The 22,899-nt window shown below is 42.4% G+C and overlaps 1 protein-coding gene across 9 annotated transcripts in view; it reads left to right on the top strand.

Annotated features, from left to right (window-relative positions):
- NIN (ninein) overlaps window positions 1-22,899 on the top strand; it is a 96,676-nt gene that overhangs the window by 47,587 nt on the left and 26,190 nt on the right. For 7 of the 9 annotated variants that reach the window (XM_057723817.1, XM_057723818.1, XM_057723816.1 and 4 more), the window contains 14 exons: window positions 2,919-3,065; window positions 3,553-3,720; window positions 4,233-4,369; window positions 4,687-4,827; window positions 5,041-5,215; window positions 7,793-7,903; window positions 8,278-8,367; window positions 10,364-10,502; window positions 12,373-12,494; window positions 13,599-14,104; window positions 15,023-17,164; window positions 18,449-18,574; window positions 18,687-18,756; window positions 20,515-20,730. In XM_057723817.1, coding sequence (XP_057579800.1) covers window positions 2,919-3,065; window positions 3,553-3,720; window positions 4,233-4,369; window positions 4,687-4,827; window positions 5,041-5,215; window positions 7,793-7,903; window positions 8,278-8,367; window positions 10,364-10,502; window positions 12,373-12,494; window positions 13,599-14,104; window positions 15,023-17,164; window positions 18,449-18,574; window positions 18,687-18,756; window positions 20,515-20,730 — 4,290 coding nt within the window. The remainder of the gene's footprint in view (window positions 1-2,918; window positions 3,066-3,552; window positions 3,721-4,232; window positions 4,370-4,686; window positions 4,828-5,040; window positions 5,216-7,792; window positions 7,904-8,277; window positions 8,368-10,363; window positions 10,503-12,372; window positions 12,495-13,598; window positions 14,105-15,022; window positions 17,165-18,448; window positions 18,575-18,686; window positions 18,757-20,514; window positions 20,731-22,899) is intronic. The other 2 variants (XM_057723825.1, XM_057723824.1) reach the window with 1 other exon arrangement.

Here is a 22,899-nt window from a genome sequence, read left to right as displayed (position 1 = left end):
TAAGTGGTATTATTTTCCTAAAGCAGAAAGAGATTTATTATCCAAAGCTTCTAAGTAGTGTAGCTTGCAGAAAAGTTCCTTCCCCCTTCTCCCTTGTGTATGACCACGGCACCCCCCTGTGTTTCACGGCTCAGTGGTCCTTTATTTTTGAGTGGGGGCTGTTGAGTCATAAAATTGAATTCCTCCTCCTAGATTATAAACCAGTGCCGTTTGCAGACCTTGGGTTGTTTTTGCCAAGAAATATTGCACAAACTTGGATTATTTATCTAAGAACAAATCTTGGAATAAACTGTAGCCATTTGTGGGGAGTTGGGTTTTCTTCTGTGGTGGAGTTTCCAGAACCCAGGAAAAGAAGCAGCCCATTTATTTTTCTCTGATGTGAGGATGCGTGGAGGATTGCTAATTGAATACAGCTTTTACTTGGTGTTCTCCCCCCTGCCAAAATCATGAACTACTATAGTACTTTGTATTACTAGCTCTAGACCACAGCGGAGCTGAAAGTTCAAGATGATCTCATCATCGTACAATTTGGAATCCTAGAATTTTACAACTGAAAGCAATTTTACTTTTAGTCACCCCTCATCTTATAAAGAAAGAGGTCACTTTTGCCTGTTGCCATCATTATGAAGGGAAACTAGATTCACTGTCTCATGGCTAAAACGAGCACCCTGCTTTCCAGAAGCAAGGACAACTGTCAGGCCATTATCACCCTAGATGCCCAACTATGACCCAAGCTATGTGGCCTACCCCGTGTTTAAAAATTGAACTTTTTGCTCTACTTTTTAAAATCAGAAGATTTTCCTAAAACTCAGATTTGGCCCCATTTTGCTGGCAGTGAGAAGCAGCTAGCCCCTGTGGACAGGGCATGCACTCGTGGGCTCTGGCCACTGCTTTAGAAGGCCCTGTTCTCTAATGCCTCAAGACCATCCTGCCTCATTCATCCCCATCACCTTCCTGGCGCCTCTGGGTATTTGGGTTTGTGGTGCCTATTCTAGTGCATTATCTTCCCACTTACAGTGTGGGAAATCAACCATCCAAAGACCTGGCTGGTCATGGGGAGTAAGAATGCCCTCGGGGTTCTAGATTCGGCTCCTGCACCGGCTGCAGGGGGGGCCCAGTTGCCCATTGACGTGCATGCTTTCCAGCCCAGCCCTGCCCACCTGCCCTCCTCTGAATCCACATCCTTTTCTTCACCACTTGCCCCTCCCCCACATACAATAAACAGCAGCTCACTTGCTCCACCACTTGGAGAGGATCAGGTGACGGGTGTTTAGGCAGTCAGGAAGCTGTGCGTGGATTTGGCCAAGGTCACAGGGACAACCCGTGTGGAGCTAAGGTTAGAGCCAAAATATGCTGGTTAACTTCAGTCAGCACACTTGGATTTTACTGCGACTTCTGGCTTGATAGTCCTGAAAGCCTAGTCCTCTGAGAAAGTGTTCTTTTGGTTGATAAGAATAAGACAGAGAAGCTAAGGGAGCTTGGCAACCTCAGAATTTTGCCCAAAATACCTTTCCATCTGTTTCATCACATGATTCTCTATTAAGAACTGTTGCTTCTTCCAAAGAGTTCCACTCTTTAGAAAGGTTTTCTTGTTTGAGTCCTCTCCAGAGAAAGTGGTATAAAAACAAGAATAGAGAAAGATGTTTCCTATTGGACATGAATTGGGAAAAAAGCATTCACGATAAAAGAAATGCCTCAAGCACTTAGATGAAGGATGAAATCAACAATTATGAGATGACAGGAGTCCTAGCAATAGTCCAGACTTATGAAATGAATGTTGAAAATGTGAGGATTTCTTTCGAAGAGGTGTTGGTTAGAATGGACCCGATTGCAGGCCCTGATGCAACAAGAGTAGTTCGTTGCTTATTCTGTTCGTTGCTACTCAACAAACTGGGCGTATCCATGTTAGAAATGCAGACTCTTAGGCCCCACCCCCAGATTTAACTGTATCAGAGTCTGCATTTTAACAAGATCCTCAGGCAATTTCTGTTTTGTACATCGGGGGCATGTCCTATAGAAAAATTGTAGCCCCCCCCCCCCCAAATAAAGAGGACGCTGACTATGAGGATGGAGGTCTTTGCCTTCCCTCTTTTGTGGTGTCCGTGGATCATGCTGCTTCACTCCCTTTTGCGTTCCTCTGTGAAGCTAGGGAACAACCCGTCTCCTGAGCAAGCCTCTGGAAGGGACTGTGTACGGTGAGGACTGCTTGATCCTGTCACAGGGTGTGAAGCAGTCAGGCAAAATTCCTTTCTCTTTACATCTCTTAGAACCCTTCTGTTGTACTCACATGAAATCCTTCCTGTCCAATCCTCACCTCTCCTGTGCTAAAGCATTAAAAGAAATAAAAACCCCAAGCATGCAGTGTTGTTCCAAGTCATGTCCTAAATCCCAAGTCATGGGTTTCAGACCCAGACTCTTAGATCATCACAGTCTGTCCCAGACCCAGTTCTGCGGTGCTAACATAGCAATTTCCAAAATTCAGTATAGGCAGAATATCATGTGGAGTCACCATCATATAATGGTTTAATAAATGTCTAACTGTTTTCTGTTGTTACAGCACTGGGAAGCTATATCTTTATATTTTTAAGTCGTTCTTTAATGCGCAAGAATAATGTGTAGTAACATTAAAGATGACCTAAGAGGGAGAGCAAAAGAGAAAACAGTTCACTGCTAAATTGCATAAAATTATAAGGTGTTGAAAATGAATTTTATTTAGCCTATGTGAGGGGGAAGGACATATTTCTAGAAAGGAAAATAAATTCAATGAAGTGAGAATAAAGGGACGTGTTATATTTCTGGAGTCCTGGGATCTAGAATGGTACCAGTTTCTATTGGCCGGAAGTGTACTTTGGGCCGTGTGGGTTTCTTTCTTTTTTTTTTGAGTGAAATAGTTAAAATATGTGGTTACCCTTTTTTAGATGCTTGAAGAAGTCTTCCATAATCTTGATCCTGATGGTACGATGAGTGTAGAAGATTTTTTCTATGGCTTGTTCAAAAATGGAAAATCCCTTACACCGTCAGCATCTACCCCATATAGACAATTGAAAAGGCACCTCTCCATGCAGGTAAGAAATAAATAGGAACTGGTTTCTTTGTGAGTAGAAGTTATAAAATCCATTTGAATAATTTCTAATGAATTAATCTTCTGTCTGTAGAAAAATACTGAGGAGAAAGAGAAGGAAAGGAAAAGTAGTAAAAAAAAGACTAAACCATTGGGGAAGGAAAAGTTGGGTTTGAGAAGTGACCATAAATTACAGTAGGAAGACCACAAATTATGCCCCTTAATGTGAGCTGTGGGTCAGAAGAAACCTGGTGTTAAGTAGAGACACATCTCATCTATATGAAGGGACTCTGCCAGGTCACTGTTGATAAGCTTTGCATTCTTGACTGCCTTGGGAAAAGGAGATCCAAGGGGCTACGTGACTTTTTATCCTAGCAGTATAAATTAGAGGAACATGCCTCTGTTCCTTGTGGTCAGGGCTGACCAGTTTTGGTCTTGTCAGACATCATATTGTAATGCCTGAGCTTGCTCAAGTCTCTCTCTTCTTCCAGTCTTTCGATGAGAGTGGACGACGGACCACAGCCCCCTCTGCGGTGATGAGCACCGTTGACTTCCGGGTCTTCTCCTGCCTGGATGACGGGATGGGCTGTGCATCGGTGGAGAGAATACTTGACACCTGGCAGGAAGAGGGCATTGAGAACAGCCAGGAGATCCTGAAGGTGTGGCAGCTAGATAGAAAAATGACAAATTGGGGCAGGGTTGAAAAATTCCAGTTGTTTTGTTTTGTTTTGTTTTTTTCTTTTGGACTGTGATTTGATTTGATTTCTTGTTAATGATTCTTCTAATCACAAGATCTCAGATATAAGAGGTAACTTTTCTTACTCACTTTAACCAGGAGTGTTGCTAACTTCTTTCCATGTTTTTAACCCCTAAATTATGGATAAGAAATTTCTTAACTGATCTCTGGTTGGTAAAGATTAGAGTTTTACCGTTGTGTTTATTTACAGTGCCAGACAGCATTTTTTTAAAAAACACGCAAATAATCGTGTTACGTTTTCCTTAGAGCTTAGTTAGGCTGTGGGTTGACTATGGATCCTAAGCAATCACTAAAGAAATGTGAACATCCAGCTTGCAGACTGGACATGCAGTTCTCCGAGTTTGTATAACCTTCACATTTTCTGCTTTCAGAGGACAGAACTTGTGATTGCCTTGAACTTGTTCTGATTTCTAGGCCTTGGATTTCAGCCTGGATGGACATGTGAACTTGACAGAATTGACACTGGCTCTTGAAAACGAACTTTTGGTTACCAAGAACAGCATTCACCAGGCAGCTCTGGCCAGCTTTAAGGCTGAGATCCGGCATCTGCTGTGAGTTGAGCAGAAGGTTCACCTGCTCTGTTCCCTCTCCTGCTTGCTGAGCGAGTCATTACGATGCCTGTGGCACACGTGCTTCCGTTCTGTGCGCAGACGTGGCTAATCTAGCGTCTCACCTCTGTGAAAATGAGGTCGAGCTTCGATCTGCACGTAGGCTCTGGAAGAGGGCGTTGGACTCTCTCTGTGTTTTGGAAGGGCTTTGGTTGTCTTGGTTTTGTTTTTGTATTGAAGCAAGCCAGATGAGAGCTTTTTTGGGTCTACTTGCTGCTCAGCAACGGTTTCCCTCACGCTTGGTTTCTTTCTGATTCTAGGGAGCGAGTTGATCAAGTGGTCAGAGAAAAAGAGAAGCTGCGGTCAGATCTGGACAAAGCCGAGAAGCTCAAGTCTCTCATGGCCTCGGAGGTGGACGACCATCACGCGGCCATAGAGCGGCAGAACGAGCACAACCTCAGGTGCGCCTGGGCTGGGCAGGCCAGGGCCGGGGGCGCAGCCTGCCCGCCTGCTTGGCCACACTTGGCTGGGGTGACCTAGGTGTGGCCAAGCCTCAGGGAGAGCAGGACTCACCAGACACTTGCTCCAGGAGCTCCCTGCTCTGTGACTCGCTGGACCCAGGTGAGGACCTCTGAGGGATCTGACGGCAGCCTGTCTGTCTTTCCTCCCCCCAGGAAGCTGGAGGAAGAGTACAAGGAGCGGGTCGCAGCCCTAAAGAACGAGTTGCGAAAGGAGAGAGAGCAGATCCTGCAGCAGGTGGCCAAGCAGCGTCTGGAGCTCGAGCAGGAAATGGAAAAGGCAAAAGCCGAGGAGAGTTACCTGCGGGACCGCCTTGCCCTCTCTGTGAAGGTAGCTATCCTGTTGGTTGTGTGGTCTGTGTCCCTGCTGGAAATACCGCGTGGAAAACCACAGCTCTGTAAGAAGACAGGTCTGCGCAGAGCGCGTAGGTCTGGCCAGCTGCGTCATGACCTGGACGTAGTAGAGCTCCCACTGGGATCGAGATTTCAGGGGTGTGCAGCCTTCTGCTTTGCCAACAGCGTAGCCTGTTCTGACCCCCTGCAGCTGCGCTGGGTCCTCAGGGCTGTTCTGCACCTGGTGGATGCTCTGTCCCTTCCCTGCCCTTCCCCTTCCTCTTTCCTAGCGGATGGCTTCATTTCCTGCCACGCAGAGGCCACCGGTTTTGTTTCTCTGCTTCCAGAAGTACCTTTTCCCTTATACATCGTCCCCTCCTTCCCTGTGCCTCAGTGGAGGACGTGATCCTTCTTTTTATTGGACTCTGATACTGTGGTACCAGATAATATGGTACAGTGTCATCTAGAGATAAGGGCGGGGGGGGGCTCTGGTCTCAAGACTGCCTGGTTCCAATCTGGATACCACGACTCACAGAAAGTCTTGATCAAGTTACTCAAACCTGTTTCCTAATGTACAAAAGAGACACCATTGTAAAATGAGTTGCTACATATACAGTATCTAGAAGGTAATAAGTACCTATGGAATATTCAGTATTGTTGAGGTTATAAAAGGTTCCTGAAACTCCACACATCAAAAACTGAGCTAATTCTCACTCCCTAACCATCCAGCTGCTTCCTCTCTGGAGTTTTTCTCCCCACCCCACGTCACCACCCCGTGCTGTTAAGTCGCAGAAGCGCAAGTCCCCGGTCTTCCTTGATTATCAGTGTCTGAGTCCCGTCGATGCTCTGAAATGCTTCTCAGATTTATCCCATCTCTGCATTTCTGCAGCCTTCGCACAGGTTCAGAATTCATCACAATTTCTCAGCTGATACATGTGCATCCTTTCTTCCATCTACCCAGCCTCCCTCCATATGGCCAAGAGTTATCTTACTAAAGAACACTTAAAATCATACTATGTCCTTTATAAAAGTGCCACGTGACAGCAGTGAAGGGCCCTGAAAAGGAGGGTCATCTTCATACCTGTCACTCGGGTCCTGCCAGCAATGCCAGGGCCATGCCCCCCACCCCCGTGCCCGCCGTCAGCGGTCTCAGCTTCTCAGGAAGACTTTAGGCTCCTTCGCTGCGTTCTCCCACTCTGCAGTCCCAATTACTTTTTTGTTCCCATTACATTTACTTTTTTCTTGCCAGAAGATGGCATATTTCCTGTCACCTTGTAGATAATTGTATCCACGTCTGTCTCCCTGCCACGCCTCGCCTGCATGTCCCCTGTGGTCGGCAGCAGAGCTGCTGTGTCCGTTCCCAGAGCACCCAGCATAGGCCGATGCACACAGACGGCTCCTGATTGTTTGAACATCTGACTTCAGACGTGCTTTGACAGAGTAGAGCTGTAGAGTTGTCATTTGGGGGAAGGTCGTATTTTTTTTAAAACACTTGAAAGCACGTTCTTTTTCCCTTCATGTTACTGTGTGAGGGTGTGAACAAGAATGTATTTAAAATATATTGGCTGTATATTCTTTAGGCAAAATATACTTTGAAAATAATGTTCTTGCAGTCAGCCTGCAGCGCTGGAATAGAAAATATGTCAGTTGGCACATCTGTGTGGTTTTATTTTTTTAACAAATGTGGGTGGAAATCTAACAAGCATTTTATATGTACAGAAAAACTCCACGTTTTGTGGACTTTGGTTGATATGTTATTTTAATATAATACTTTAAACATACAAGTTATGAAAACCCTGTCTATGTAGCTTTTACACCTTTAAACCAAAATAAAATTGTAAATTAAATATAAACTTTGTCTATATCGTCATTAAATGAAAATTGTTAGAGCTCCTTTTTTAGTTTCTCTGAGTTCTCTTTTGCTGTCAGATGAACAACGTATTCTGCAATCAGTCTTTCCTTTGACAATTTGTTGATTTTTCCATGTCAAATTTTCTCTTGCAGTGTTGTCAAATAGAAATATAATGCAAACCATATATGTAATTTCAAATTTTCAAACAGCCACATTAAAAGGTAAAGAGAAACAGCTGAATTTAATTTTAAATCATTTTATTTAATCTGTCTCCAAAACATCATTTTGACTTGTAATTAATATACAAAAATTCTTATTGATTTTTTTCATATTTTTGTTCTAACTCTTCAAAATCTGGTGAATATTCTATATTCCCAGCACATCTCAGTTTGTACCCGTTTGTACTGTATACATTTCAAGTGTTCAGCAGTTGCTGTGACTGCCAGTGGCCACTCTTGGACTGCATGGTTCTCTAGAACCATGAAGAAAAAGAGGAGGCATGCTTTGGGGCTATGGGAGAAACATCGGTTTGTAAATATTTTCTTTTTCTAAAATAATGCAATAATACCATCAAAAAAATATTTACTTTTTCTGCTCTAATGTACTGAAACTTTCAAGATGAACACATTTTTTCAATCTAGAGATTGATTCCTGCATGATATTAAATGGTACAACAGTTTGTTTTTTAATCTGTGCCCACTTAATTTCCCCAAATTTCTTCAGGAAAACAGTCGTCTAGAAAATGAGCTTCTGGAAAATGCAGAGAAGCTGGCAGAATACGAGAATCTGACAAACAAACTTCAGCGAAATTTGGAAAATGTTTTGGCAGAAAAGGTAAATCTGTTTAAATCGGATTTCCTGATAGGTAGCCCCAAAGTGTACTTTACTCAAAAGAGCAGAAGCAATGCCACCAACAAGATTTCTATTACAGGATTATTTACGTGACTAAAGGCAGCTGTCATTTTTGCAGGGATCTAATTGATATGAGGGAAACATGACATGGACCAAAGGAACAATCTCTGCTTTGGTTGAACACATCACTCTAGAATGTTCTCCCCATCAGCTAGCTGATGGCGTTTCAGCTTAAATGTCACATTCCTTTCATACTCTAGAGATTGGGTGAATACCAGAAACGGGGCCTTTGGTATGTTATAGGTCAAAGAAGGACACTTGGGAAAAATGACAACTTTGCCCTTTTCATTTTCTAGTTTGGTGACCTTGACCCCAGCAGTGCTGAATTCTTTTTGCAAGAGGAAAGGCTGACACAGATGAGAAATGAGTGTGAGCAGCGGTGCAGGGTGAGTGACTGAAGAGAACTTAGTAAGTGGAGGAGAGCCTGGGCTCAAATGCTGCTTCACCATTTACTAGCTGTGTGGCCATGAGCACGTCCCTGCATCTCTGGGTGTTTCAATTCCTCACCTATAAGATGCAAAAATAAGGGCACCCACTGAATAGGGCTGTTGTGGAGAATCAGTGAGTAAACACATGTAAAGTGCTTAGAACAGAGCCTGAGACACGGAAAACCCTTAACCTAAGCGCTAGCAATTACTGCTATTATTTAGTATCCTGAAATATGAGAGAATCGTGCAAACTGCATTGGTCTGCTTTATCTGTGTCCAAAATTGCTAGTAATTACAGGAAAATCAAGTTTCATTCTAAGAGAAGGAAAACGTGGTCATGTTGATGTGCTTATTCCAGAACTATCCTTTCCTGGGTGATCAATGTGGGACTGATCTGATATAATTTGCCTTTATTCTGTGGGGGTTTTTCCCTGAATACAGTCCTTATATTATTTACAAAATGCAAACGGAGCAGAAACCACTCAAGTCTTTAAGTAGTACGTCGTTACAAATCCTGCCAGAGGACACAATAACACCCTTATAAATAATACGAACCTTTGATTTCTTAAAAAAGTGACTACCCTAAGCTCGGGAATTTGGGATTTTTTTTTTCTTAAACCACAAACACTTGCTTATTTTAACAAGGTAAGCATAACTGAGTTCTAACTGCTTTAGAACTCGGGCATCATCCTTGGGCAGAAATGAAGAAAACAGTCACCTCTTTATGAGGTTGTTCACAGCCTGCTGTCTCAGGAGATACACACACACGCTTTGAGAAAAGAAATGAAACATTTATGCCGCACTTGTAAATAAATTTTGGCTCTTGGCTCTAATCGAGTAGAGGTGTTTTCTCTTATTCTTTTATCTCATCAGTAAAATCTGTCAGCTCTACCTCCCAAAATTCCCCGAATTCGTCCACGTATTCATTCTTTTAACAGCTTTTCATAACCACACAATTCAGTCTCTTCTAGTATATTCACAGAATTGTGCAGCCATCAGCATAATAAATTTTGGAACATTTTCATCCCCAGCCAGGAACTCCCAGTCCACCCAGCTGTAATCGCTCCCACGACCCCCAGCCCTACGCAACTAGTAATCTACTTGCCCTCTCTGGTTTTGCACATTCTCTACATTTCCTGTAGGTGGAGTTATACAATATGTCATTCTTGTGACTGGCTTCCTTTATTTAGAACAGCGTTCTCCAGGTTCATCCACGTGGTAGCATGTGTCAGTACTCCATTTCTTTCCATTGCCAAATGATATTCCGTTATAAGGGTATACCCCATTTTATTTATCCATTCATCAGTTGACAGACATTGGGTTATCGTGAACATTACGGATAGCGCTGTGAACAGTTGTGTGCGAGTTTCTGTGTGGGCGTACGTGTTCATGTCTCTCGGGTGTGCACCCAGGAGTGGAATTGCTGGGTCACATGATCACTGTGTGTTTAACCTCTGGAGGAACTGCCAGATTTTTTCCAAGATGTTTGCACCCTTTTACATTCCCACCAGCGTGAGAGTTCCGACCTCTCCACATCCTTGCCGATGTTGTTATTGTATGTCCTTTTTATTTTTGCCATCCTAGCAGGTATTAAGTGGTATCTCATTGTGGGTTTGAGATGCATTTCCCTGATGGCTAATAACACTGGGTATCTTGTCGTGTGCTTGTTGGCATACCTTCTTTGGAGAAATGTCTCTTCAGATCCTTTGCTGGATTATTTAAATGTCTTGCCTTTTTTTATTGAATTGTAATGGTTCTTTATGTAGTCTACATACAAGCCCCTTATCAGACATATAATTTACAGAAAGTTCTCTCCCGTTCTGTGGGCTGTCTTTTTTTCTTTCTTGCTGGTATCCTTTGAAGCACAAAATTTTTAATTTTGATGGGGTACAGTTGATTTTTTCTTTTGTTCTTGACGTCACATTTAAGGCTTGTACTGGTTTTTAAACTCCAGCTCTTACAAGACCAGGTAGATGAACTCCAGTCTGAACTGGAAGAATATCGTACGCAAGGCAGAGTGTTCAGACTTCCCTTGAAGAACTCACTGTCAGAGGAACTTGATGTTAACAGAGGCTGCATCGAGCCTGACCAGGGTAAGCCATTCAGACACCATCTTTTCAGAGTCTCTGCCTTTGACTTTTGTTTTTAAAACCATGGTTGAATGTAAAATTGCAAACTGTTAGCAAACCCCCCCCCCGCCCCACCCCTCCCAAAAAAAAAAGACTGGCAGTGCTATGTTCTTGAGCTGTTTCACTTGTGGTCTGCTTTTTTCATTTGTCCTTGAAGTCTTCATGAGACTATTTCCATCTGATTTTGATATGCATCAACAAAGAAATGGAAAAATCAAACCACAAGGATATTTGCTTCGTTTAAAAAAACAAAAACAAAAAGTGGCCGCAAGCCTGAGAATCCAGGCCTTGGGAGTGTTAGAATTCAGTCACCGGGTTCTTGCTGAATCCTCCCTTTCTAAAGGAGTGCCTAACTGGTGTGACAATGTTTTGGAGAGTGGAGCCAGACAGAAACCACAGAATCTGATTTCCTCATGCTGGCTGTGCTAAATGTCTGCAAAACGACAAATAAAATAAATAACCCTTGGTTGCCTGTGCCTCTGGGGAGGATTTTGCATAGTGAGGCTGGAAGGCAGAGGCGTCTGGGAACCCACACTCACGGTCAGCTCCTTCCTCCCTCCCGGCCTCCTGCTCCTTTCCTCTAGTGTGTGGAGTGTGAGTTTGAGAAAGGCTTTATAACGAATTCTTCATTGTAAGTAATTTTCCTCACTGCTGCTTGGAACAGGAGTGCAGTGTCTCACAAGCGTTGTTTATTCTTCTCCTTACCTATTTACTCTAGGATAAATGAGGGACTGGGGAGGGGGCAGGAAGAGGCTTGAACACTTTCCCTCTGCTTCTCAGTCTGTACCCTGTAGCTTTACTGTGGTATAAGGATGGAGCCCAACTGATACGATGTATCTCAGAAGCTTTTCTGGGCATCTCCATTGATGCCCAAGGCTGGGAGTTCTCCTCGTGGGTATGTGAGGCTGTGCCGTCTTGGGGTGGTTTACATCCCAGGTACCACTTCCCGGTTGGGGATATGCCACGAGAGATGAAGAGACAGCCCAAAGCAAGACTGTCAATTGCAGATGCTAGACTTACACTCTTCCTTGCGTCTGCCTGTGTACCTCCGCGTGAAAAGCTTTTCTGAGCCCCCTGCCTGAAGAGATCTCTGCATAGTATTAGATGTAAAACTTTGGTCTGTGTACCAGCTCAGCCCCCAGCTCATGCTTCACGTTTCAGTGTCCTTCTCGGTCATCATCTTGAGCAATGGCACGAGTGAGCTCACATGCACGAGCTGAGAATTCCTACCCAATCCGCCGATATCCAGGTTCCTAACCCGTGCCCTATTCTTTAAAGATTTTGACTGATAATTTCAGACAAGGCACCATCTGCGCTCCGGGAAACTAACATTACAACACTAAATCTTCTGTAACGTTGAGTGGTGGGTGGGATATCTTGACCCATGAAGTTAACACCTCAAAGTGTAGCAGGTAGGCTGGCCGGTCATTCTCCTGCCACACTGCCCCTCTGCTGACTTGTCACCCAGTAGCTGTTGCATGGAAAGAAGGCTGGTTGGGTTGACCGAACTGCCTCATTCTGCAGCATTTTCACTGGGAGGAGGTCACCTTTCAGCAACAATTTCCACATCTCCTCCCCCCTGCTATTCTGTTGGATTCTTTTAAGGTTTGATACACTGCCTGTATGTGAACGAATCCGCTCGCCTTCATTTTTTCTTGTTTTCCCTAATGCTTGGAAACAGGAGACTTCTTCATCTGTTGTTTCCTAGTAGGTTTCATCTGTAGCAATTTAAGCCAAAAATTATTCCTTAATGAAACTGGATGGCCTTCCTCAGATGCCAGTTGTGTTATTAAAAGAACCTGCTGCAGGGTCAACAGGTCCCATGTGTTTTCAGGGCTTGGGCCTGAAGAGTGCAATCCATCCAATATGAGCATCGAGGCGGAGCTGGTCATCGAACAGATGAAAGAACAACATCACAGGGAATTGTGTCGCCTGAGACTGGAGCTTGAAGATAAAGTAAGACTTCTTATCCATGCTATTCTCCGATTTCTTTGAGCTCTGACAAGCTTTTGCATGTGGGACATTCTCAATTCTTTTTTCTCACAAAGCAGCACTTTGTATACCTTGCCTCTGTGCCCTGGTGGCTACCAGGAACTCACTGCCTCAGGAGGGTTTCACAGGCCAAGGGTGAGGCCTTTTCCTCATAGGAGAGAGTTTCTTAACAATGTAACATCTTCAGTCCTAGCAAGCATGGAACTTGCAGACCATTCCATTATTTCCAGCTCGTCAGAAAACATCTTAATAAAACCAAAAGAGCCCTCTGATATAGCATTGCCTCCTAAATTAGTACAAGTTCTGAATCTTGGCCTTCAAAACGCTTTGCCGTGTTGCTTTAGGTTATATTTCCAGTCTTCTCTGTAGCCATTCCTTTGAGTTACCGTCCCCTCCACCCAAACCAGGTAGTTGGCTGCTCTTCATCCAGCTGTCCTCTTTCGCTCCTGCTATTATGCGCCGTGTTAGTTTTTCTTACTACCTCCAGAAAGTCTACTTAACCTCCAGAGTTTGTATCAAAGGCTACCTCTTACATTTCTGAATTCTCCCAACCAAATGTGACTTTTCCCTCCTTTGAATCCCCAGGTTACAGTGTAGCTGTTTTTCCTGTACCTTTCATATGTTTTATTCTGACTCGTAGTGTGCTCTTTTGTGTTTGTCATAACCACGTCTAGAATGGCTTTTCCTTAATGACGGGGGCTACGTCTCACCCCACTTTGTGTCCCCACGAGGCCTGCGGAGTACCTGACAGGTGTTAAATAAATACTTTAATTAAGTATGTTAAGACCCTAAGTTTGCAGTTGGAGAGGATGCCTGTGAAGACAAATGATATCTCCGTGAGGGTCTCGTCAGTTTTAATAGAGTCGTTCAGAAACTCATAAAATTCAACCAAGTTAAAAAGGCAATCAAACCACGCCCGACTTAAAAATATCTTATTTAATGCGGTTTTGAATTGTTACTTAAAAACTAAAATGAGAAAACTGAGGAGTGTCTTGGAGGAAACAAGTAATGTCTGTCCATGGCCTGGAGCTGAGTAACACTGTGGTGGCTTTCACTTTCTGGCTTTAGGTACGTCAGTGTGAGAAGCAGCTAGAGGAGAGCAAGGCGGCCTGTGAGAAGCAGCAGGAGAGCATGAAGCAGAAGCATGAGACTGGAGTGCACATCCTGGAAGCACAAATAAGTGACCTTAAAAATGAAATTGCAGAACTTCAGGGCCAGACAGTGGCCCTCAAGGAGGCGCAACACGCGGCTGTCTGCACACATGAGGAGGAGAAAACACAACTGCAGATGAAGTGGGATGAGGAGAAGGCTCGCCTGCAGGAGGCGCTGAGGCTGGAGCATGAGACGGAGCTCAGGGCTAGGCTGGCGCGGGCGGAGGAGAGCTTTCACGGGGAGAGGGAAAAGCTCGTCCAGGGTGGCGCCTGGACGGAAGAGAGGGTGAGGACCTTGACTCAGGAACTAGAGCAAGGTCACCAGGAGCAGCTGCAAAGCCTGGTGGAGAAGCACACTCTTGAGAAAGAGGAGTTGCAAAAAGAGCTCTTGGAAAAACACCAAAGGGAACTACACAAGGGAAGGTAAGAAAGTGGGGGAAACTGGAGGCACCTGGGGCACCATTCCTCAGGGGCATCAGAAGTCCCCGTCAACTAGGGAGACTTCGAAAAATCAGCAGACAAAATAGCCCACGGATTGACTAGATTCTTTTTTAGTTTTTCAACTTGTTTTGCCATTGTCTAGATATAAGCCTACCTCGGGGTATTGAAACTTTTTTTTTTAAAGAGGAAAGTATTTTTTGGATCAGGCGTGTACCTTTTAAAGTTCCAGATGAGGATAAGATTATCACAAATGTGATTTCTTTCTAGTTCAGTCCTGTTGTTTTCTGAGAAAGGCCATTTATAAGCTAGATTCTGGGCAAAGTTACATTTCCTTCCAGAGTTATGAAACATCATCTTGTGCTTACTTTCCTCATGGGGAATCTCACGTACTTTTCAGGGCTTTGGTGCTTCATACTTTAACTCGGTTCTACTTTATTAAATAAAAAGCAAAACACGAGTTTGTTAATGTGTGTGGTTTCTATGACAACTATCCACTAATGTCTGCTTAATTAAAAATGAAAGAATTTTGTATATTTCCCAAATTAGGGTTTAGGCCAATATGCATTTGAACATTTAATGTGAAATATCAGTCTAAGTTTTTGGCTAAAAAATCCATAAACAAATACATCTGGGAGTATGCCAAAGAATTTGTTTCCTAAATTTTCCTTTTAAATGCAGAGAGAGGTAGGTCTTTTAAATTAATCACGGCTGCCAGCACTGGCTCTCAGAAGTGAGATCCCTTCTCAGTGTAAATGAATCACTTAGGAATAAGTGAAGACCGTTTTTAGAAAATATTTAAATTGTTTGCTTGGCTGCTTCTTGTGTGCACAGGAAAATGTTTTTTGTTTGCTTCCGGAGTTGATGGCAGTTTCAGTAATGCTGTATGTTGACCACATTTAGGGAAAAAATGGAAACTGAGTGTAATAGAAGAACCGCTCAGATAGAAGCCCAGTTTCAGGCTGATTGTCAGAAAGTCGCGGAGAGGTGCGAAAATGCTCTGAGAAGTCTGGAGGGGCGCTACCACCGAGAGCTGAAGGAGCTCCTGGACCAGCAACACGAGGAGAGAGCCCAGTGGGAGTTTGAGAAGGACGAGCTCGCCCAGGAGTGTGCAGAAGCCCAGGAGCAGCTTAAAGAGACTCTCCAGAGAGAGAAAGCGACTGCTCTGGTCCTGACCCAGGAGAGAGAGATGCTGGAGAAAACATACACGGAACATCTGAATAGCATGGTTGTTGAGAGAGAACAGCTACTCAAAGACCTGGAAGATCTAAGAACTGTGTCTGAAAGTCAGCAAAGTCTACTATCCAACCAGATACTTGAGCTGAAGAGCAGTCATGAAAGAGAACTGAAGGACCAGGAGCAGGTCCTGTGCCAGGCAGGCCCCTCGGAGCAGCTGGCCAGCCAGAGGCTTGAAAGGCTAGAAAGGGAACATGACCAGGAGAGGCAGGAGATGATGTCCAAGCTTCTGGCCATGGAGAGCGTCCACAAAGCGATCTGTGAGAAAGCAGATCGGGAGAGGGCTGAGATGACCACAGAAATCTCCAGGCTCCAGAATAAAATGAAGGAAATGGAGCAGGTCACCTCGCCTCCCGCCAGGCTTCAGAATGGCTGCCAGGCAATGGTGGGGGAGGAGGCAGAAGGAAGGGGAGCCATGTCCCTGCTCCAGCAAGGAGAGCAGCTGTTGGAGGAGAACGGAGATGTCCTCTTAAGCCTGCAAAGAGCTCATGAGCGAGCAGTGAAGGAAAATGTGAAAATGGCAACTGAAATTTCTAGGTTGCAACAGAGGCTGCAAAAATTAGAACCGGAGTCCGTAATGTCTTGTTTAGATGAGCCAGCTACTGGGTATTTTGGAAATTCTGTGGAACAAACAGAGCCATTTTTACTGCCAAACAGAATGAAGCAGGTAGAAGGTGGCATCGTGCAGCGTGTCCTAAGTGACCTGCAAGGCGATGAGGTCCGGGATCTGGAAAGTACAGGGACAAGCTCTGGTCAGAGACAGGAGGTCAGAAGAGGGGAGTCTGCAGCATCAATAGAGAGTTTTTCCGAGCTTGAGAATAGTGAGGAGACCAGGACTGAAACCTGGGACCTAAAGAATCAGATCGGCCAGCTTCAGGAACAGCTGATGATCTTACGTGCAGACTGTGATCGAGCTTCTGAGAAGAAACAGGACCTACTTTTTGATGTTTCTGTGCTAAAAAAGAAATTAAAGATGCTTGAAAGAATCCCCGAGGCTTCTCCCAAGTATAAATTGTTATATGAAGATGCTAGTAGAGAAAACGAGTGTCTTCAGGAAGAGCTGAGAGTGATGGAGACGCGCTACAATGAAGCGCTGGAAAATAACAAAGAACTCACTTCGGAAATGTTCCGATTACAGGAGGAGCTAAAGAAAGCTGAAGAAATGACGGACACATTCCTGAGCCTGGAAAAGAGCTACGATGAGGTCAGAAGAGAAAATGAGGAACTGCATGTTCTGGTTTTGAGACTTCAAGGCAAGGTTGAGACGCTGCATGCAAGAGCAGTGCTGCAGTGTGACTGCTTCTCCTTATGGGAAGCCCATCTAGAGAACCCGGGAGTCGGACCTGATGAAAAGGTCCTTGCACTAAATCAGACGCTGGAAGAGCGTGTACCAAAGGTTATGAATGTACACCGTATTATAGAAGAACGTTATCAGGAAAACCAGTACCTAGAGCAGGAGAATACACAGCTCTTAGAAAAAGGAAAAGCACATGAAATTGCCTGGCTACGTGGAACACTCTGGACACCCCGAGAAGACCCTGGAGTACAGAACCAAGTCATACTGGAGGAAAACACTGCTCTCCTTGGCCTTCAAGACAAACATGTTCAGCGCCAGGCCACAATCGCAGAGTTAGAACGGGAGAAGGAAAAGCTGCAGGAGCTGACTAGGAAGTTGAGGGAAAGAGTCACTGCTTTAGTTAAGCAAAAAGATGCACCTTCTCAAGGAGAAAAGGAGGAAGAGCTGAAGGCAATGATGCGTGACGTGCAAATCACGTGCAGTGAGATGCAGCAAAAGGTTGAGCTTTTGAGGTAACGTATGTACCTTCTGCACTTCATGGAATCCCACAGAGCACCTCACCAAATCTAACTTCCGCTGCTTGCTGCCTAGAGAAACTAACCTGTTAGTCTTCAAGAAGAGAGCTTTAGAACTTCCTTCTGCTTCTTTTTCATATTAACCAGTAGAATAACCCTGCCTAGGAGGCACTCCTTCCTCTATAGGAGATAAATGTCGTTCATGTGGGGTGTGAAAGTTCATCCTGGAGAGTGTTTGTTGTTTAACAATGTGCATCATCAATGTATGTCAAGTCTTTAACTCTTTTCTGGCACTTTATTTGGATGGATAGGTTTTTTTTTTGGCTAAATGTTACTTTCCTCATTTCAATGAAACAAGTTATATGAGAATGAATGCCTTTTGTGTATCATTAACTCACTTGGTAGATAAGAACTCTCTCCCGATACTAATATAGAAAAAATGTTGTGTTTCGTGGCTTATAGTTTTTCACGTATATCACTTGACGTACATGCTGATATTCTGTAAACACTGGAAATTTATCTTAGAACATATAATTTTTTGAGGAGCTATCAGATGCTAATAAACATGCTTGAAGAACAAAGACAAAAATGATACTAATTTGAACCACTGCTCACTTGACTTTATAAAATATGATTGCAAGAGTCTTCTAACAAATTTAGTTCAAAAAAAAACTTATAAAATATTACATCATGCCTGAAATATCTTAATGATATGAAAAAACAAAATAATTCTGGGTGTGGTTTTTTTCTCTTTTTGCTTCAGACCATTTTTAGTTCTAGAAATCATAATGAGATGAAAGAAATCACCAAGTAAACATTAGTGTGCATATTTTGCTATGGCCCTTTCATTTGTGTACTGAATTTTCTTCCTCTAGGTACCCTGGGGTTTAAAACTAAAGCTCATACCGCTTAGTAATGTGGCTTTTGTCCTTTAGGAGCAGGCAGGAATTGAGATGGAAATAAAGTTATTTGCTCAAAGCAGTATGCTTGCCTCTGAGAAAATCAGCAACCAGGATGGGCATTGAGCCTCCTCTCTGTCTCCGTGCTCAAATGTTTTAGTCACACTTCCCTAATGTCTTTTAGTGAAACTCTTACTTTCTAAAAGAAATGAGTCAATATGTCATAGCTTGATTTCCAAGGACCAAGAGATTACTAATCTAGGCTTTTCTTTTTAACTGGCATGGAATACGTGTTTAATTGGAAGTTACTAGAAAGTATTTTCCAAAGATGCCAGATGACTGCCTTGTTATAACTATTTTTTAAAAAATCTCTGTACTTCAGATATGAATCTGAGAAGCTTCAAGAGGAAAATTCTATTTTGAGAAATGAAATTACTACTTTAAATGAAGAAGACAGCGTTTCCAACCTGAAATTAGGGAAATTAAATGGACCTCAGGAAGAAGTGTGGTAAGATATATACTTAAATGTTCTTAAGGCATTTTTGCAAGGACTAAAACTCGTTTACTTCAACTTTTAAAGCCTAACTAACTCTTAAGTTATATTTTCATTGTCCCTTTAGGCAAAAAGTAGAAACTGTAAAACAGGAAAAAGCTGCAGTTCAGAAGATGGTTGAAAATTTAAAGAAACAGGTAAAGAGAGACTATTTCCCAATGTTTGCTGATGCTAAAATTTTCTTTTTTTAAATTTGAAATTTATAGCACATGCTACTGGAAACGTAGCTAATAACGGTAAGGTTGTAAATCTTGAGTTTCAAAATGGAAACTCACCTCATGCTAATTCTAAACTAGGTTTATATTTTTTATGAATATGATAATGTATATATATCTCTAGACTCTGGTGCTTAATACAAGCTTTATAATCGGTGGAAGTGGGGAGATGATAACCTCTAAAACTGAACCTATGAAATACTACCTCTATGCTGCATGTTTTTATTTTGTTAAGTTAGATTCGGTTGTGCTCTTTCTAGCAGATGGTTTGTTTGTTTGTTTGTTTGTTTGTTTGTTTAGGCTGTGCCAGGTCTTCCTTGCTGCACGCAGGCTTAGTTGCAACATGCAGGATCTAGTTCCCCGACCAGGGATCAAACCCAGGCCCCCTGCATTGGAAGCGTGCAGTCTTACCCCCTGGACTACCAGGGAGGTCCCCATATGTGGTTTTGATTCACGTTAGCTCATTCCTCTTTCCTCACCGCGATTAAAAGCAGAAAGTTAACAACAGAATTTTACAGATATAGAATGCTAGTTAATCCATGTATATTTTCACAGAATTATGATTTATTTAGATAGCTTGAGCCATTCAATGCCCAATTTGTATAATCTCAACAATATGCAATTGCGTGGGGAAAGGTCATTTGTGAATCTATGTGAAATAGTGAAAAGACAAGGACATCCTGGGAAAAGAGTATTTTCAGTGCTTGAAATAGACAAGGTGTTAACATCAAAATACATTTTGTACTCTTACAAACAAATTGTAAAACCCAATTGAAAAATGAATAGTTGATATGAATGGTCAAGTCAGAAAAAAAGAAGCAAACATATAAAAAGATGGTTTAGCCTCATTAGTAATTAGGGAAGGGCAAATTAAATGTTTCTTTTTTTTTTGCCTATCAGATGAGCAAAAATTAAAGATAGGTCTTGGCTGGTGTTAGAAAGGGAGTGAGGAAACGAATATGCTCACACGTTGTGGACAGGACTGTAAGTTGGCAATGCTGAGGAAGATCTGGGGCAGATGTCCATCGGAACAGGGATGTGCCTGCGCACCTTCTAACCCAGCAGCCCCACTGCCAAAAACAAGATCCTAAATACAGAAAGCTAGCATGCGCAAATGAATCTTCCAAAAGATCTTTTTGTTTCTCCATAATTAAAGAATGATAATAAACCTATACGTCTGTCAGTGTGGGAATGGATAAATGCAGTATGGAATGTCTTGATACATGGAATACTCCACAGCCACTAAAAGTAAAGCATGTGGTAGTTTCTGAATGCACTGATTTGGAGAGAGAAGAGTCTGTGAGATTTTATAAGTGGAAAAAGCAGACTATCCAAACATCTGAAATAATGCAAATTTTTGTTCTAATGAAGACGAAAACTATGTGTATATAGGCTTGTATATGCATAGAAAACCATCTGGAGGGATGCATACCCAGCTGTGAACCGTGGGCACCCCTGTGGAGTGGGATTGCACAGTGTCTGTCACTTCTTCGTACACTTCGGAACAGACTGACTTTGTAATAATGAGTATGTGTTCTGCTATGAAATGTGTGTGTGTGTGTGTATATATATATATATAAAACTTTATCTACACAGAGAGGGTAAAACAATTAGTCTCTAAATATATTTTGTAGCAGAAGTAGGGTAACTAGTTTTTAAATTTATTTCAATTTTAATTAGATTTCAGAATTAAAAACCAAAAACCAACATTTGGATTTGGAAAATACAGAGCTTAGCCAAAAGAATTCTCAAAATCAGAAAGAACTGCAAGAGCTTACTCACCGTCTGGCAGAAATGCTAAGCCAGAAGGATGAAGAGCCAGGATGCAGTACATGTGAGGACTGGGAGCAAGCAAAGTCTAATCTGAAAGAAGAACTGGAGCACTGTAAAGTGCAGGTATGGTCTACAGCCCCTCTGCAGCCTTTCTGGAGGAAATCCCACTGAATCAAAGAAGGGCTTGTATTTAATTTCTTACACGTAAAGTCCTAATAATTAAAACAGTGTGGCGCTGGCACATGAATAGATAGAAAAGTGGAATAGAGAGTCTAGACTCAGACCCAAGTACATATAGAAATTTGGTTTATAACAAAGGTAGCTTCTCAAATCACTGGGGTAAAGATGGACTTCTTAATAAGTGGTGCCTAGACAACTGGGACATTTGGAAATAGATAAACTTAGATCCATATCTTATACCATACATAAGGGTAAACTCCAACTGGATTAGGAATCTCAATATAAAAAGGTAGAACATACAAGTACTAGTAGAAAATAGGCAAATTCATCTTTAGGCTTGGTGTAGAGAAAGGGTGTGTAACTATGACTCATAAACTAGAGGCAAAAAAAGACCTGATTAAATTTTAAAATTTTTTTCATGACAAAAAAAATACCATAAGCAAAGTCAAAAATAAACTCACAAACTGGGAGAACATATTTGCATCATATACTGCAAAGAGTGGAGCTAATATCCCTCCTACGTAAAGAACTCTTAAAAGTCAAAGGGCTTAGGACCAAAATCTGATAGCCAAATGGGAAAAAATACATGAACAAAAAATTCACACACACACACACACACACACACACACACACACACACACACACACACACAAAGAGGCAAAAATGTCTCTCAAACCTATGAAAAAATGTTCAGAATTACTCAGAATTAGAGAAATGCAAATAAAACAACACTATCTCATTTCTCACTTGTGAGATTGGCAACAATTTAAAAATATAGCAACATATTCTGTTAGCAAGGGTTTGGGAAAACATGCACTTTCACACATTGCTGGTAGAATATAAACAGATATTGTATTTCTGGAAGGAAATTTGGTAATACCTAACAATTACATATATACATTTACCTTTTGTTCTATCAGTCTGATGTCTAGGAATTTACCCTAAAGATATTCCTCCAAAACTATGAAAATTCACATGGAAAAGACTGGCTATTCACTGCAGTATTGTTTCTAACTGCGGAATACTGGGAACAACCTAGATGCCCATAAATAGGAGAGTTATTGGATAAATGTGATGGGTACAGCCACATCATGGAGTAGTTTTATACAGCTATTAAAAAAGAAAAGAAAAGAAAAAGAAACAGTGGACAAATGAGAAAGATCTCTGGTATGAAGTGATTTCCAGGACATGCTGTTAGGTGAAAAAAGAAGAGCTTAAAAGCATATCTAAGATCGTATGTCCCTGTCCACGTAAGAAAGGAGGGGATAGGAGACAATACACCTGTGTTTGGGTAAAAGAAGTACAGAAATGTGTGTCAAAGAAATACAGAGATGATAAACCAGATAACTGAAGAGACGGTTACCTGTAGGGTTACCTGTGGGCAAAGGATGGAAGGGAGGAATGGGAGGGTGACTGAGGGATGAGGAAGGCAGTGCCACTTCTGAGAACCTTCTCCTATAGCTCTGACGCTTAGAACCGTAGGAGTGTTTCCCATACTCCTCACATACACCCTCAAACACACAATTAAAACCAATCCAAAAAACAAAGATGGGGGGAGGGGACTAAAACAGAACAGAAACACTAACAAATGAACCTAACTGTCTTATAAGTGGATAACATAACTACAATGTGGAGAAAATAAGCAATGTAGAAGTTAGTATCTTGACCATATACGGTAGAGTTAAGACAAAAAGTGTGCATAAATGCTATAATAACCTAGGCAGTGAATGTGTTCTCGTGGTGGGGTGTGTTAGTAATTCTGGAACTACTTCATGTACGCTAGCGTTGAACAAATAAGTAAATGTAGATAATAAGAACTGAGTTTCTCATTTTTGGAGAAGGAAGTTGCAAGTGGGGAAACTAGGAAGGCTGAAATGAACCCTCTGATGTTGGAGTGGAATTTGAGGTATTAGTATAAACCCGTATTTCTTAATATATAGACAGATAGATAAATACAGAGATGTAGATGTGTGTACATGGATGGAGTGCCTAGATCTTGGTTTCTAAACACTTTTCTTGTATAAGTGGAACCAGGGCTTCTAGGAAAAATGATTGCTCCCAAGGCTGGGGCAGGGTCAACTCAAGATGAACCTGGAACATCTCATGGTGCCA

The sequence above is a fragment of the Hippopotamus amphibius genome, chromosome 2 (assembly GCF_030028045.1).
Source record: "Hippopotamus amphibius kiboko isolate mHipAmp2 chromosome 2, mHipAmp2.hap2, whole genome shotgun sequence".
NCBI classification, from domain to species: domain Eukaryota; kingdom Metazoa; phylum Chordata; class Mammalia; order Artiodactyla; family Hippopotamidae; genus Hippopotamus; species Hippopotamus amphibius.
The sequence above is the reverse complement of the archived record's forward strand: the minus strand, read 5'-3'. Positions and strand labels throughout refer to the sequence as shown.